At 31.4% G+C, this 15450-nt stretch overlaps 4 protein-coding genes across 4 annotated transcripts; 2 read left to right on the top strand and 2 right to left on the bottom strand.

The window, feature by feature from the left end:
• The first annotated feature begins 4155 nt into the window (after nt 1-4155).
• Nucleotides 4156-5088, top strand: LOC128923486 (uncharacterized). The gene is made up of 2 exons (XM_054235745.1): nt 4156-4256; nt 4354-5088. Exons 1-2 carry the CDS (start codon nt 4243-4245, stop codon nt 4937-4939), a joined length of 600 nt encoding a protein of 199 aa, XP_054091720.1. The 5' UTR covers nt 4156-4242; the 3' UTR covers nt 4940-5088.
• Nucleotides 5089-5177: 89 nt separating this feature from the next.
• On the bottom strand, nt 5178-6643 carry LOC128919797 (putative nuclease HARBI1). The gene is made up of 3 exons (XM_054235721.1): nt 6293-6643; nt 5859-6242; nt 5178-5800 (listed from the first exon to the last, which is right to left on the bottom strand). Exons 1-3 carry the CDS (start codon nt 6524-6526, stop codon nt 5258-5260), a joined length of 1161 nt encoding a protein of 386 aa, XP_054091696.1. The 5' UTR covers nt 6527-6643; the 3' UTR covers nt 5178-5257.
• Nucleotides 6644-12318: 5675 nt separating this feature from the next.
• Nucleotides 12319-13461, top strand: LOC128923463 (uncharacterized). Its single transcript, XM_054235735.1, has 2 exons — nt 12319-12419; nt 12517-13461. The coding sequence occupies exons 1-2, from the start codon at nt 12406-12408 to the stop codon at nt 13310-13312; spliced, it is 810 nt and encodes a 269-aa protein (XP_054091710.1). The 5' UTR covers nt 12319-12405; the 3' UTR covers nt 13313-13461.
• An 89-nt stretch (nt 13462-13550) lies between these two features.
• Nucleotides 13551-15016, bottom strand: LOC128923453 (putative nuclease HARBI1). The gene is made up of 3 exons (XM_054235722.1): nt 14666-15016; nt 14232-14615; nt 13551-14173 (listed from the first exon to the last, which is right to left on the bottom strand). Exons 1-3 carry the CDS (start codon nt 14897-14899, stop codon nt 13631-13633), a joined length of 1161 nt encoding a protein of 386 aa, XP_054091697.1. The 5' UTR covers nt 14900-15016; the 3' UTR covers nt 13551-13630.
• Between the last annotated feature and the right edge of the window lie 434 nt (nt 15017-15450).

The following is a 15450-nucleotide window of genomic DNA, read 5'->3' as shown; positions in this document are numbered from 1 at the left end:
GAACTACTAAGGAAAAGTATTCTTCGGCTTTGAGGTATAAAGTTCTTTTTTGATTTATTGTAGTTAACTTTGAGTATTTGTACAAGTGTTTGAATATATTCACGTTTGTTTGCATATTTTCATTTTGTCGGTTTGTGCGTGCGTACCATAGTTGGCTTTTAAATATTTACACATTACGGCAGGTGTTTGTAATGTTTTTTTCTTAACTTTTTTTAGATAATTTAGTGTTGGATTGTTTATTTGTTGTTTTTGTGCACAGTGGGTGTTTTTCAAACACAGATGTTTTCAAACAAATGGCGTGGCCCACTCACCGGCTGTGAACATATCAGATATTTTGCAAACAAATGAAAAGAACCAAAATAAATAAATACCCAAAATGCATAAAACAAATACCCTCTAAAAAGGTTGTATAAAGATAATATTAAGAAAGTTTAAGATATTCATTTTATGGACTATAAGTATTTTTTTTTGCACCGGAACTTAGCTTTTCCTTCAATTATTTGTATTGTTCAACTTCAATAATTATTTAGGGAGTTTCATATTTAGTTTTCTTAGATAAAAATCATTATCGATGCAGGGCTATGGTGACATTTATTTTATTAAATAAATTAATATTTTATTTTCAGATATTAGTCTTTATTTTATACCAGCAGACCCCTCCACTCGTTTCTGTGGCTAACGTTTACATTAAATTATATTAGAGTAAAATTTTCAATATACTGAAAAATTCTTACGCATAAAGACGAAAACGTACTCAATTTATGATTCAAATCACAATTTCAATACAGTGACAAACAATTTCTTAACAAAGCAACATTGCGAACCTTACAAATGTTACTATTATTTTTTATATTGTTAATTCAAATAAAATTCTCTTAAATTCCATGAAGTTTAGACATCTTTTGGCATATTGTTCGGGATCATAAGTAGAAATTTCATCGACATTAATTCTATACTTAACAGCTTTAGCTTTAATGTCAATAAAATATATCATCACAATCCTCGTATTCGCTGTTTTCGCTGCGTCCAGACGGTTGAGACCTTTCGCCCTGCTTCGACACGACACGAAAGCAGTCATGTATGTCGACTAAGAGCGAATAGCATAGAATCAGCATCACTTGACAATGTGTCTAATAATTTCTTTTTGACTTCCTCCTCAATTTCAATTCTTACTTTTAGCTTTATAAAATTCGTTATAATCTTTATAAGTATGTAAACACTTTTATAATTGCTTTTCTGACGCTTCGCGATCCACGGATTACCTTTCAAGTTCAAGTCAAGATGAGAACCAAATACATTGCGCATAACCACAAACTATTGTTGACCGCTTTCAAGAGTTTTTTCTATACATTCCCAAATATTGTGGTAGAAGAGTTTTGCTTTGCATTTTAACCACATATGGATGATATTGCTGTAAAAATGGATGCATAAGTTCGATCCCTTCCGAAGTCAAGCTCTTTATGATAAAAAATGTATTATAACTTTGGTAAAATTGTGCAACTCGACGACTCAATACGTATCGACTGTGAACGAGTTAATGACTCGCGATAGTCAATATAAACCCTGAATTGTCCGAACTACTAAGGAAAAGTATTCTACGGCTTTGAGGTATAAAGTTCTTATTTGTATAATTTGTTGTAGTTGCCTTTGCGTATTTGTACATTACGAGAAGTGTTTGAATATATTTACGTTTGTTTGTATATTTTCATATTTGTCGGTTTCTGTGTTGTTTCATGGTTGGCATTTAAATATTACGGCAGGTGTGTGTAAGATTTTTTTTTTTTGAAATTTGTTTTTTTTCTCATAATTTCCCTGCCAGCCAAAGCTGAAAAATTATTAATTAAACAATAATAATTATAAAATATGAAAAAAATTAATTATATATTTGTAATTATAAGTTCTGAAAAAATGTTAATTGAAGGTAAAAAAAGATTAATTATATAATAATTATTATAAAATTTAAAAAATATAGTAATTAAATATTTGTAATTATAAATTCTAAAAAAAAGTTAATTGAAGGTAAAAAGATTAATTAAATAATAATAATTATTTTTTTTGAAAACGTGTGCGTTGGTGTTAGTAATTGAAGAAACATGAGGGTAAAGTGGTTAGGCCTGGCTGGCAGGGTTAGTATTGAGCTGGATTTGGTGCGACAAAATATGTTTGTACACTTGTTGTTTGTTGCAGACAAGGAATGTATATCGTACGTCTTTGTCGAAGAGTGGAATTTGATTTTCAAGTCGATTTAAATTCAATTTAAAATAAATAGAGATTTTATTTTGCATGGTAAATCGATCTTAATAAGCGTTTAAATCGAGCAGAGGCCTTTAAAATGATCAATTAGCTTCTGTCTAAAAACGCTATTAGCTGCTTTGGTGACCGTTTTTGTTTACCTATATTCTGTTAACATATGAATAATGGCAATAAAATAGCAACACTTATTACTTGTCAACCTGCAACCATTTTGTTATTGTTGAAATGAAGATTTATGTAAAATGTTAAATATTTATTTACATCTCTTTTCGTCATAATTAAAAAAAAAATAAATGTGCAGAAACTATGTGGTAAAGTGTAAGTGAATAAAGAGTGCAAAATATTAATAAAAACTTTAATATATATCGGGAAAATTCAAGATACACGTTCAAGTGCGAATATCTGGAATATCTCTTAATCTGGAGAATCACCTCTTTCCAACGGTACCCATTTCATCATCCAAATTTTGGGATATTATACTACAGTCGACCGCGATATACTAAGGGACAGTATTCTGCGACTTTAAAGTGTAAAGTTATTTTTTGTATAATTTATTGTAGTTTGCTTTGTGTATCTGAGTGCAAAAATCGTGTTTTCTGGGTTATGACACTATTCATGTAAATGAACGATATGTTGGTTCATTTGTTGTTTGTGTGTGTGTGTTTTTTAAACACAGATGTTTTCAAATAAATGACGTCGCCCATTATAGGTCATAAACCATATCTCAGAAACCACTCCACCTATTTTAATGAAATTCGGGATATGAGCATTTCCGCCAGAAGGTCCACCACAGACAAAATATTAAACATTAATAGAATTACAAAGTTTTTGCATATTTTCGTAGGAAAATATTTAAATTTATTTATATTAAATTAATATAATAATATTAATATTGTTAAAAAATCAGAAGATTTGTGGTTTTGGTAACTCCTTAAAATTGGTCACGTGCGACATCGTAGGTGTGGAATTTAAAAATTGAAAATTATTTTTTGTCTTATAAAATTGACTTAAGTATGTAAATATATACATTTACATTAATTATTTACATATGAGCAAAAACCAAACTTTAAATTCCACTGAAATAGCTATTCAAATAGATTTTGGCGAAAATTATAGGCTTACAAATCAAAATAAGGGTGCTCATTTCAACTAGGTTGTCAGGAGAAAATCGTTTGCTTTTAAAAGTGACAAGTTAACGCATGACATATTATTTTCTTGATAAATCTCTTAACTAAAATTAAGAAATCCTTTAGTTGCTTTTCTAAAATATTTATTTTATTTAAGGTAACTGCTCTCAGTTTAAAATCAAATTTATATTATAAAGCCTGGTTGATTATATAAAATAATTAAATACTAAATACTCTTTATTAGAATATAATTTTTTTGCAAGGAGCCGTCGATGGAGTGCGAGCATTTATCAAAAGGAAAGTCTAGCAGATAACGAAATCCAAAAATTTGTATACCCGAGCACAGCATTTTGTGACAAAAACTGTATTTCACATCCATAATACATTCCCAAATATTGTGGTAGAAGAGTTTTGCTTTGCATTTTAACCACATATGGATGATATTGCTGTAAAAATGGATGCATAAGTTCGATCTCTTCCGAAGTCAAGCTCTTTATGATAAAAAATGTATTATAACTGTGGTAAAATTGTGCAACTCGACGATTCAATACGAATTGACTGTGAACGAGTTAATGACTCGCGATAGTCAACATAAACCCTGAATTGTTCACGCAAGTTTCGAACTACTAAGGAAAAGTATTCTTCGGCTTTGAGGTATAAAGTTCTTTTTTGTATAATTTATTGTAGTTAGGGGCTTATTCGAGCTTGGCAATACTGCGCAATATTGCGCAAACATCATATTCGATGTAAAAATCTGGCAACTCGTGTAAAAGTCAGACGTTCGAGCGAGTAAAAATTTGACACTTGATGCGCGCCAAATGTCATCATTTTGCATCAAAAATTTTTGTACTGCGCGCCAATAATGGAAGAAGAGAGGTAAGTAAAATTGGTATTTATTGAATTTAATAATACATATTAATTATTATATTCACTTGAATATGGAAAAATACATTATCGTATTTTATATTTTCAGTGAAAAATTAAATTCACCGGTTACTCAACTGCTAGTAAGGTCCCGGCTTGACCTGGAGCCCGAGTTTGCTGGCGGGAGGAGGAAAAAGTCCGTCCTATGGGGTAAGGTCGTCGATAATATGCGTTTAATAAATCCCGAAGTGTCCCAAACAAAGGAGTTTATGCAAAGGAAATTTTTAAATTTGTTTGCGACGTATAAGAGGATTAAAAAACGCAACGACGCGACAGGTCGAGGTGCCACGACATGGGAATATTTTAAAGATTTTGACAGCGTGTTTGGTAATAGGCACTCCATTGAGCCTCCCATAAGAAACCTCCAGAGCTCACTGCAATCTTTAGTCGAAAGTGGAGTGAGTGAGGAGGAAAGGTGCGCGGAAGAAAGCGAGGCAGAAGGTGTCAGCCGGAAAAAACGACCAAAAACTATTGCATCTGAGACATTGGATTTTTTTAAAGAAGAAGCGCGGAAGGAGCAGATTCGGCACGAAGAAACTATGCTGATCGAAAAGGAAAAATTGCTAGTTGACAAGGAGAGGATAAAAGCAATGTTGGACTTGCGGCAAGTTTTGGAGGGATTGTGCCAAAAATAAAAAGTGTTCATTTTTTAATAAACTTTATGTTTATATTCATGTAATATATATTATTAGTAAAAACAAGTTCCTATTCATTCATTCATGTTCATTTTTTAATAAACTTTATGTTTATATTCATGTAATATATATTCTTATTCCATATAATTTTAAAAAGAAGTTCCTATTTTCAATAAAATAAATGTTTATTAATTAATTAATGTTTTATTTAAAAAAGGAAATAGAAAATGGTTTAGTATTCTAGGGGAGGTGGTTTCAATTAAATTAACTAATACATATATGTACATATATACATTATACATAATTTAAATAATACTTTTATGAAATAAATAGCATTTTCAAGTTATTTCGTCTGATAATTCCTTCATTAGTGTCATTTATATTTTCAGGTAGTTCAATCATATCGTGGTCATTTGAGTTTTCTAAATTTTCTGGCATACTCGTATGATTGTCTTCAGAATGAGCCGGATTGCTTCGTAGTATAAAATTATGTAAAATTGCGCAAGCTAATATCACAGTTGATATGTCTTCTATATTTCGCACATCAATATGATTCAATATTTTGAACTTAGCCCTGAAAATTCCAAATGTTTGCTCGATAAATACTCGGGTTGAACTCATATAATAGTTGAATTGTTTTTCCTCTCTGGAAAGATGTCCGTTATCTCTAAAAGGAGCAATTAAGTATCTTGAAACAGGATATGCTGAATCGGCTAGAATAATTGCATCTTTCGCAAGTTTTATTTGTCCAGATGTGATCCCTTTGTAAAGTGGACTATTTTTCCACACATTGGCATCATGGCAGCTACCTGGGTAGCCGATGAACACATCTAAAAAACAGAACTTACTGTCGCATATGGCCTATATAATTGAATAAATAACATCTATATTAAAACAGATCTATAAGCCAAGTACATACCTGCATAATAACTGAAAAATTTCCTTTACGGTCATAATAACTAATTGCATCTGTCTGAGGAGTGTTAATTTTGAAATGCGTTCCATCTAAGCATCCGACAACAAAAGGAAATGAATTTACCCGGCTTGTTTGAAAGTTTTCCATTATTTTTTTCTGCTGTGAAACTGACGGCCAATATATTTCGTTTTTAAGTTTGCAGATTGTCTTGATTGTTTTGAGGAAAAGTTTGTGGGCAGTTCCTTGCCCAACATTAAATCTATCGGCAAGCTCGCGATATGTGACTCTACTGTTGCTTAGCTTCCAAAGTGTCATATGCAAGGAATGTTCCAAGGAATATTCACCGTGCGGTGTTGACCAAAAAGGCTCTAACGCATTTTTCAAGTCCTAAGACAAATTTATTTATTAAGTACTTCCAAAAAGTAAAAAATACTTACTGCAAACGTTTCACGAGTCATGCGAAAATGCGTAAAATATGTATCATCATGGTATAATGGAATTGTTTTCCAAACCTTTGCCATCTTCGTCACTGCCCGCTTTTTTGAAATTTCAGCGAGGAACCACTTTCTATTTCTTAAAAAATTTCGTTTTCTATTTTTTCCATTCTTAAACAGCAAATTATAATCACTGCTCTCAAAATTATCTATCGCTATATTTATTAAAAAATTCATGGTTTAACGTTCAAATTCGGTCAAACAATTCGCGCAAAATGTTGCAATTATTTTGCTTAAGTATCAGCTGAGCATCTGCAACAGTGTTGCAAATTGAGTATCAGGGCTGCAATATTGTCGCAGTTATGGAGTGCCTCGAATAAGCCCTAGCTTTGAGTATTTGTTCAAGTGTTTTAATATATTCACGTTTGTTTGCATATTTTCATTTTGTCGGTTTGTGCGTGTGTACCATAGTTGGCTTTTAAATATTTACACATTACGGCAGGTGTTTGTAATGTTTTTTTCTTAACTTTTTTTTAGATAATTTAGTGTTGGATTGTTTATTTGTTGTTTTTGTGCACAGTGGGTGTTTTTCAAACACAGATGTTTTCAAACAAATGGCGTGGCCCACTCACCGGCTGTGAACATATCAGATATTTTGCAAACATATGAAAAGAACCAAAATAAATAAATACCCAAAATGCATAAAACAAATACCCTCTAAAAAGGTTGTATAAAGATAATATTAAGAAAGTTTAAGATATTCATTTTATGGACTATAAGTATTTTTTTTTTTGCACCCGAACTTAGCTTTTCCTTCAATTATTTGTATTGTTCAACTTCAATAATTATTTAGGGAGTTTCATATATATTTTTCTTAGATAAAAATCATTATCGATGCAGGGCTATGGTGACATTTATTTTATTAAATAAATTAATATTTTATTTTCAGATATTAGTCTTTATTTTATACCAGCAGACCCCTCCACTCGTTTCTGTGGCTAACGTTTACATTAAATTATATTAGAGTAAAATTTTCAATATACTGAAAAATTCTTACGCATAAAGACGAAAACGTACTCAATTTATGATTCAAATCACAATTTCAATACAGTGACAAACAATTTCTTAACAAAGCAACATTGCGAACCTTACAAATGTTACTATTATTTTTTATATTGTTAATTCAAATAAAATTCTCTTAAATTCCATGAAGTTTAGACATCTTTTGGCATATTGTTCGGGATCATAAGTAGAAATTTCATCGACATTAATTCTATACTTAACAGCTTTAGCTTTAATGTCAATAAAATATTTCATCACAATCCTCGTATTCGCTGTTTTCGCTGCGTCCAGACGGTTGAGACCTTTCGACCTGCTTCGACACGACACGAAAGCAGTCATGTATGTCGACTAAGAGCGAATAGCATAGAATCAGCATCACTTGACAATGTGTCTAATAATTTCTTTTTGACTTCCTCCTCAATTTCAATTCTTACTTTTAGCTTTATAAAATTATAATTTTATAATTGCTTTTCTGACGCTTCGCGATCCACGGCAATACCTTTCAAGTTCAAGTCAAGATGAGAACCAAATACATTGCGCATAACCACAAACTATTGTTGACCGCTTTCAAGAGTTTTTTCTATACATTCCCAAATATTGTGGTAGAAGAGTTTTGCTTTGCATTTTAACCACATATGGATGATATTGCTGTAAAAATGGATGCATAAGTTCGAAGTCAAGCTCTTTATGATAAAAAATGTATTATAACTTTGGTAAAATTGTGCAACTCGACGACTCAATACGTATCGACTGTGAACGAGTTAATGACTCGCGATAGTCAATATAAACCCTGAATTGTCCGAACTACTAAGGAAAAGTATTTTACGGCTTTGAGGTATAAAGTTCTTATTTGTATAATTTGTTGTAGTTGCCTTTGCGTATTTGTACATTACGAGAAGTGTTTGAATATATTTACGTTTGTTTGTATATTTTCATATTTGTCGGTTTCTGTGTTGTTTCATGGTTGGCATTTAAATATTACGGCAGGTGTGTGTAAGATTTTTTTTTTTGAAATTTGTTTTTTTCTCATAATTTCCCTGCCAGCCAAAGCTGAAAAATTATTAATTAAACAATAATAATTATAAAATATGAAAAAAATTAATTATATATTTGTAATTATAAATTCTGAAAAAATGTTAATTGAAGGTAAAAAAAGATTAATTATATAATAATTATTATAAAATTTAAAAAATATAGTAATTAAATATTTGTAATTATAAATTCTAAAAAAAAGTTAATTGAAGGTAAAAAGATTAACTAAATAATAATAATTATTTTTTTTTTTTGAAAACGTGTGCGTTGGTGTTAGTAATTGAAGAAACATGAGGGTAAAGTGGTTAGGCCTGGCTGGCAGGGTTCGTATTGAGCTGGATTTGGTGCGACAAAATATGTTTGTACACTTGTGGTTTTTGTGCACAGTGGGTGTTTTTCAAACGCATATGTTCCCAAACAAATGACGTCGCCAACTTATTGGTAAAAAACTATATCTCAGATACTATCTCACCGATTTTAATGAAATTCGGTATATACTATTTTCATAACAGCCCGATGACACGGACTAAATATGGTTCAAATCAATTACAAGTATCAAAATATTTCAATACAATGACCAAAAATTTCTTAATAAGGCAATAATGAGAACCTTACAAATATTACTATTATTTTTTTATGTTGTTAACTCAAATAAAATTCTCTTGAATTCCATGAAGTCTAGAAATCGTTTATCATCATTGTTCGGGATCACAATTAACCCTCTCATGCACGAATTAAAATGTGAGAAGCTAACATTTTTTTTAGTACAGATATATATTAGACTTAACTAAAATATGAAGTGATAAAAATTTCAAAGTCCTATGTATCCTGGTCATTAGTTACAGGATGTTGCTTATAAGCAAAAATAAATTGTTATAAATAAAGTTAACACTTTTCTCATGAATTTTTTGTTTTTAATGACTCTCTAATCTTTACTTATTTATATAGTTCACTTTGCTTTAAAATAAATCAATCGTAGCATGTTTTGTCGCGCAGTTTCATGAGAAATCTGAATATTGCACTCTTCCTAGAACTCTTTCGTAAGAACACTGATCGAAATTTTTGGAATTTGGTCAAGTTTTCGAGACGTTAAGCACTGTACATGTCCACTTATTTATAATTTAGGTCCTTTTCCTGGCTTTGGTTCTTGTATTTCCATATTATCCGATCAAATTTTAGCCATTTTACACTATTTAGAGGGTTAAAGAAAACATTACTGTTAGATCTCAAACGTTTTTACCCCATTGGGGATTATGGGGCAATAGTTGGACCTCTTCAAACTAAACCCTTTGCATGGAATATTAAAACGACAATAATGGGTAATTCAGATATGAAAAAAAGCAAAAATTAATCACCAACTAATTGACAAATTCATTGTAGATGCCTTTACGAAGAATAGGTAACGGTGAAGTACGGTTAACTGTATAACACGTGCTTAACAAGTAAAATAATCGAAGTGTGTAAAGTTTTTCTTGACACTAACAAAATTGAATGATTTTTGTTTTTTGTTGTTCTTGGTTGGTTTTTGCATTGCTTTCGCAGCTTTTTTTACATCACATCTCTTCAAATACTGTAAGTAACCATCCCTGATTAAAAAAAATATGTTGAACTTAAGTAAAAAGTAAAAATTTTGCTGCGGAAAGTGAAAAAGTGTATTTATTTTCTATGTGTAAACTGTTTCTTGACATACAGTACTGAATGAATACGTGCAGAGCTCATAACAGAAAATGTTACTGTAAGCTTGCACAGCACATAAGTCTACATAACTGAAAAAACTGGTGGTCAAAAAAATTTAAGTAACAAGATTTAGAAGCCGGTAAGTACAATGTTGCCTATAGGCAACCGAGAACTCGATAACCGATCAGCTGTTCTACATTGTTGTTTTTGCTTTTCATAAGAAGTTGGTAAGTTTCATCAGCTGATTAATATTTTTCAGCAGCGACATCTAGCGTAGCTTTTTATCAAAAGATTCAACCAATCGCAGACAAGGAATGTATATCGTACGTCTTTGTCGAAGAGTGGAATTTGATTTTCAAGTCGATTTAAATTCAATTTAAAATAAATAGAGATTTTATTTTGCATGGTAAATCGATCTTAATAAGCGTTTAAATCGAGCAGAGGCCTTTAAATTGATCAATTAGCTCCTGTCTAAAAACGCTATTAGCTGCTTTGGTGACCGTTTTTGTTTACCTATATTCTGTTAACATATGAATAATGGCAATAAAATAGCAACACTTATTACTTGTCAACCTGCAACCATTTTGTTATTCTTGAAATGAAGATTTATGTAAAATGTTAAATATTTATTTACATCTCTTTTCGTCATAATTAAAAAAAAAAATAAATGTGCAGAAACTATGTGGTAAAGTGTAAGTGAATAAAGAGTGCAAAATATTAATAAAAACTTCAATATATATCGGGAAAATTCAAGATACACGTTCAAGTGCGAATATCTGGAATATCTCTTAATCTGGAGAATCACCTCTTTCCAACGGTACCCATTTTATCATCCAAATTTTGGGATAGTATACTACAGTCGACCGCGATATACTAAGGGACAGTATTCTGCGACTTTAAAGTGTAAAGTTATTTTTTGTATAATTTATTGTAGTTTGCTTTGTGTACAGTTTGCTATTATGACACTATTCATGTAAATGAACGATATGTTGGTTCATTTGTTGTTTGTGTGTGTGTGTTTTTTAAACACAGATGTTTTCAAATAAATGACGTCGCCCATTATAGGTCATAAACCATATCTCAGAAACCACTCCACCTATTTTAATGAAATTCGGGATATGAGCATTTCCGCCAGAAGGTCCACCACAGACAAAATATTAAACATTAATAGAATTACAAAGTTTTTGCATATTTTCGTAGGAAAATATTTAAATTTATTTATATTAAATTAATATAATAATATTAATATTGTTAAAAAATCAGAAGATTTGTGGTTTTGGTAACTCCTTAAAATTGGTCACGTGCGACATCGTAGGTGTGGAATTTAAAAATTGAAAATTATTTTTTGTCTTATAAAATTGACTTAAGTATGTAAATATATACATTTACATTAATTATTTACATATGAGCAAAAACCAAACTTTAAATTCCACTGAAATAGCTATTCAAATAGATTTTGGCGAAAATTATAGGCTTACAAATCAAAATAAGGGTGCTCATTTCAACTAGGTTGTCAGGAGAAAATCGTTTGCTTTTAAAAGTGACAAGTTAACGCATGACATATTATTTTCTTGATAAATCTCTTAACTAAAATTAAGAAATCCTTTAGTTGCTTTTCTAAAATATTTATTTTATTTAAGGTAACTGCTCTCAGTTTAAAATCAAATTTATATTATAAAGCCTGGTTGATTATATAAAATAATTAAATACTAAATACTCTTTATTAGAATATAATTTTTTTGCAAGGAGCCGTCGATGGAGTGCGAGCATTTATCAAAAGGAAAGTCTAGCAGATAACGAAATCCAAAAATTTGTATACCCGAGCACAGCATTTTGTGACAAAAACTGTATTTCACATCCATAATACATTCCCAAATATTGTGGTAGAAGAGTTTTGCTTTGCATTTTAACCACATATGGATGATATTGCTGTAAAAATGGATGCATAAGTTCGATCTCTTCCGAAGTCAAGCTCTTTATGATAAAAAATGTATTATAACTGTGGTAAAATTGTGCAACTCGACGATTCAATACGAATTGACTGTGAACGAGTTAATGACTCGCGATAGTCAACATAAACCCTGAATTGTTCACGCAAGTTTCGAACTACTAAGGAAAAGTATTCTTCGGCTTTGAGGTATAAAGTTCTTTTTTGTATAATTTATTGTAGTTAGGGGCTTATTCGAGCTTGGCAATACTGCGCAATATTGCGCAAACATCATATTCGATGTAAAAATCTGGCAACTCGTGTAAAAGTCAGACGTTCGAGCGAGTAAAAATTTGACACTTGATGCGCGCCAAATGTCATCATTTTGCATCAAAAATTTTTGTACTGCGCGCCAATAATGGAAGAAGAGAGGTAAGTAAAATTGGTATTTATTGAATTTAATAATACATATTAATTATTATATTCACTTGAATATGGAAAAATACATTATCGTATTTTATATTTTCAGTGAAAAATTAAATTCACCGGTTACTCAACTGCTAGTAAGGTCCCGGCTTGACCTGGAGCCCGAGTTTGCTGGCGGGAGGAGGAAAAAGTCCGTCCTATGGGGTAAGGTCGTCGATAATATGCGTTTAATAAATCCCGAAGTGTCCCAAACAAAGGAGTTTATGCAAAGGAAATTTTTAAATTTGTTTGCGACGTATAAGAGGATTAAAAAACGCAACGACGCGACAGGTCGAGGTGCCACGACATGGGAATATTTTAAAGATTTTGACAGCGTGTTTGGTAATAGGCACTCCATTGAGTCCGTCCTATGGGGTAAGGTCGTCGATAATATGCGTTTAATAAATCCCGAAGTGTCCCAAACAAAGGAGTTTATGCAAAGGAAATTTTTAAATTTGTTTGCGACGTATAAGAGGATTAAAAAACGCAACGACGCGACAGGTCGAGGTGCCACGACATGGGAATATTTTAAAGATTTTGACAGCGTGTTTGGTAATAGGCACTCCATTGAGCCTCCCATAAGAAACCTCCAGAGCTCACTGCAATCTTTAGTCGAAAGTGGAGTGAGTGAGGAGGAAAGGTGCGCGGAAGAAAGCGAGGCAGAAGGTGTCAGCCGGAAAAAACGACCAAAAACTATTGCATCTGAGACATTGGATTTTTTTAAAGAAGAAGCGCGGAAGGAGCAGATTCGGCACGAAGAAACTATGCTGATCGAAAAGGAAAAATTGCTAGTTGACAAGGAGAGGATAAAAGCAATGTTGGACTTGCGGCAAGTTTTGGAGGGATTGTGCCAAAAATAAAAAGTGTTCATTTTTTAATAAACTTTATGTTTATATTCATGTAATATATATTATTAGTAAAAACAAGTTCCTATTCATTCATTCATGTTCATTTTTTAATAAACTTTATGTTTATATTCATGTAATATATATTCTTATTCCATATAATTTTAAAAAGAAGTTCCTATTTTCAATAAAATAAATGTTTATTAATTAATTAATGTTTTATTTAAAAAAGGAAATAGAAAATGGTTTAGTATTCTAGGGGAGGTGGTTTCAATTAAATTAACTAATACATATATGTACATATATACATTATACATAATTTAAATAATACTTTTATGAAATAAATAGCATTTTCAAGTTATTTCGTCTGATAATTCCTTCATTAGTGTCATTTATATTTTCAGGTAGTTCAATCATATCGTGGTCATTTGAGTTTTCTAAATTTTCTGGCATACTCGTATGATTGTCTTCAGAATGAGCCGGATTGCTTCGTAGTATAAAATTATGTAAAATTGCGCAAGCTAATATCACAGTTGATATGTCTTCTATATTTCGCACATCAATATGATTCAATATTTTGAACTTAGCCCTGAAAATTCCAAATGTTTGCTCGATAAATACTCGGGTTGAACTCATATAATAGTTGAATTGTTTTTCCTCTCTGGAAAGATGTCCGTTATCTCTAAAAGGAGCAATTAAGTATCTTGAAACAGGATATGCTGAATCGGCTAGAATAATTGCATCTTTCGCAAGTTTTATTTGTCCAGATGTGATCCCTTTGTAAAGTGGACTATTTTTCCACACATTGGCATCATGGCAGCTACCTGGGTAGCCGATGAACACATCTAAAAAACAGAACTTACTGTCGCATATGGCCTATATAATTGAATAAATAACATCTATATTAAAACAGATCTATAAGCCAAGTACATACCTGCATAATAACTGAAAAATTTCCTTTACGGTCATAATAACTAATTGCATCTGTCTGAGGAGTGTTAATTTTGAAATGCGTTCCATCTAAGCATCCGACAACAAAAGGAAATGAATTTACCCGGCTTGTTTGAAAGTTTTCCATTATTTTTTTCTGCTGTGAAACTGACGGCCAATATATTTCGTTTTTAAGTTTGCAGATTGTCTTGATTGTTTTGAGGAAAAGTTTGTGGGCAGTTCCTTGCCCAACATTAAATCTATCGGCAAGCTCGCGATATGTGACTCTACTGTTGCTTAGCTTCCAAAGTGTCATATGCAAGGAATGTTCCAAGGAATATTCACCGTGCGGTGTTGACCAAAAAGGCTCTAACGCATTTTTCAAGTCCTAAGACAAATTTATTTATTAAGTACTTCCAAAAAGTAAAAAATACTTACTGCAAACGTTTCACGAGTCATGCGAAAATGCGTAAAATATGTATCATCATGGTATAATGGAATTGTTTTCCAAACCTTTGCCATCTTCGTCACTGCCCGCTTTTTTGAAATTTCAGCGAGGAACCACTTTCTATTTCTTAAAAAATTTCGTTTTCTATTTTTTCCATTCTTAAACAGCAAATTATAATCACTGCTCTCAAAATTATCTATCGCTATATTTATTAAAAAATTCATGGTTTAACGTTCAAATTCGGTCAAACAATTCGCGCAAAATGTTGCAATTATTTTGCTTAAGTATCAGCTGAGCATCTGCAACAGTGTTGCAAATTGAGTATCAGGGCTGCAATATTGTCGCAGTTATGGAGTGCCTCGAATAAGCCCTAGCTTTGAGTATTTGTTCAAGTGTTTTAATATATTCACGTTTGTTTGCATATTTTCATTTTGTCGGTTTGTGCGTGTGTACCATAGTTGGCTTTTAAATATTTACACATTACGGCAGGTGTTTGTAATGTTTTTTTCTTAACTTTTTTTTAGATAATTTAGTGTTGGATTGTTTATTTGTTGTTTTTGTGCACAGTGGGTGTTTTTCAAACACAGATGTTTTCAAACAAATGGCGTGGCCCACTCACCGGCTGTGAACATATCAGATATTTTGCAAACATATGAAAAGAACCAAAATAAATAAATACCCAAAATGCATAAAACAAATACCCTCTAAAAAGGTTGTATAAAGATAATATTAAGAAAGTTTAAGATATTCATTTTATGGACTATAAGTATTTTTT

The sequence above is a fragment of the Zeugodacus cucurbitae genome, chromosome Y (assembly GCF_028554725.1).
Source record: "Zeugodacus cucurbitae isolate PBARC_wt_2022May chromosome Y, idZeuCucr1.2, whole genome shotgun sequence".
Taxonomy (NCBI): domain Eukaryota; kingdom Metazoa; phylum Arthropoda; class Insecta; order Diptera; family Tephritidae; genus Zeugodacus; species Zeugodacus cucurbitae.
Note: the sequence above shows the minus strand (reverse complement) of the source record. Positions and strands in the feature narration are given on the sequence as shown.

What these genes read in the sequence shown, in the direction of transcription:
- LOC128919797 (XM_054235721.1), bottom strand. Translation starts at nt 6,526, where the DNA reads ATGAATTTTTTAATAAATATAGCGATAGATAATTTTGAGAGCAGTGAT. An exon ending in TGACTCGTGAAACGTTTGCA is followed by an intron (nt 6,243 to 6,292) that starts GTAAGTATTTTT and finishes AATTTGTCTTAG; the next exon opens with GACTTGAAAAATGCGTTAGA. An exon ending in ATTTTTCAGTTATTATGCAG is followed by an intron (nt 5,801 to 5,858) that starts GTATGTACTTGG and finishes TCAATTATATAG; the next exon opens with GCCATATGCGACAGTAAGTT.
- LOC128923453 (XM_054235722.1), bottom strand. Translation starts at nt 14,899, where the DNA reads ATGAATTTTTTAATAAATATAGCGATAGATAATTTTGAGAGCAGTGAT. An exon ending in TGACTCGTGAAACGTTTGCA is followed by an intron (nt 14,616 to 14,665) that starts GTAAGTATTTTT and finishes AATTTGTCTTAG; the next exon opens with GACTTGAAAAATGCGTTAGA. An exon ending in ATTTTTCAGTTATTATGCAG is followed by an intron (nt 14,174 to 14,231) that starts GTATGTACTTGG and finishes TCAATTATATAG; the next exon opens with GCCATATGCGACAGTAAGTT.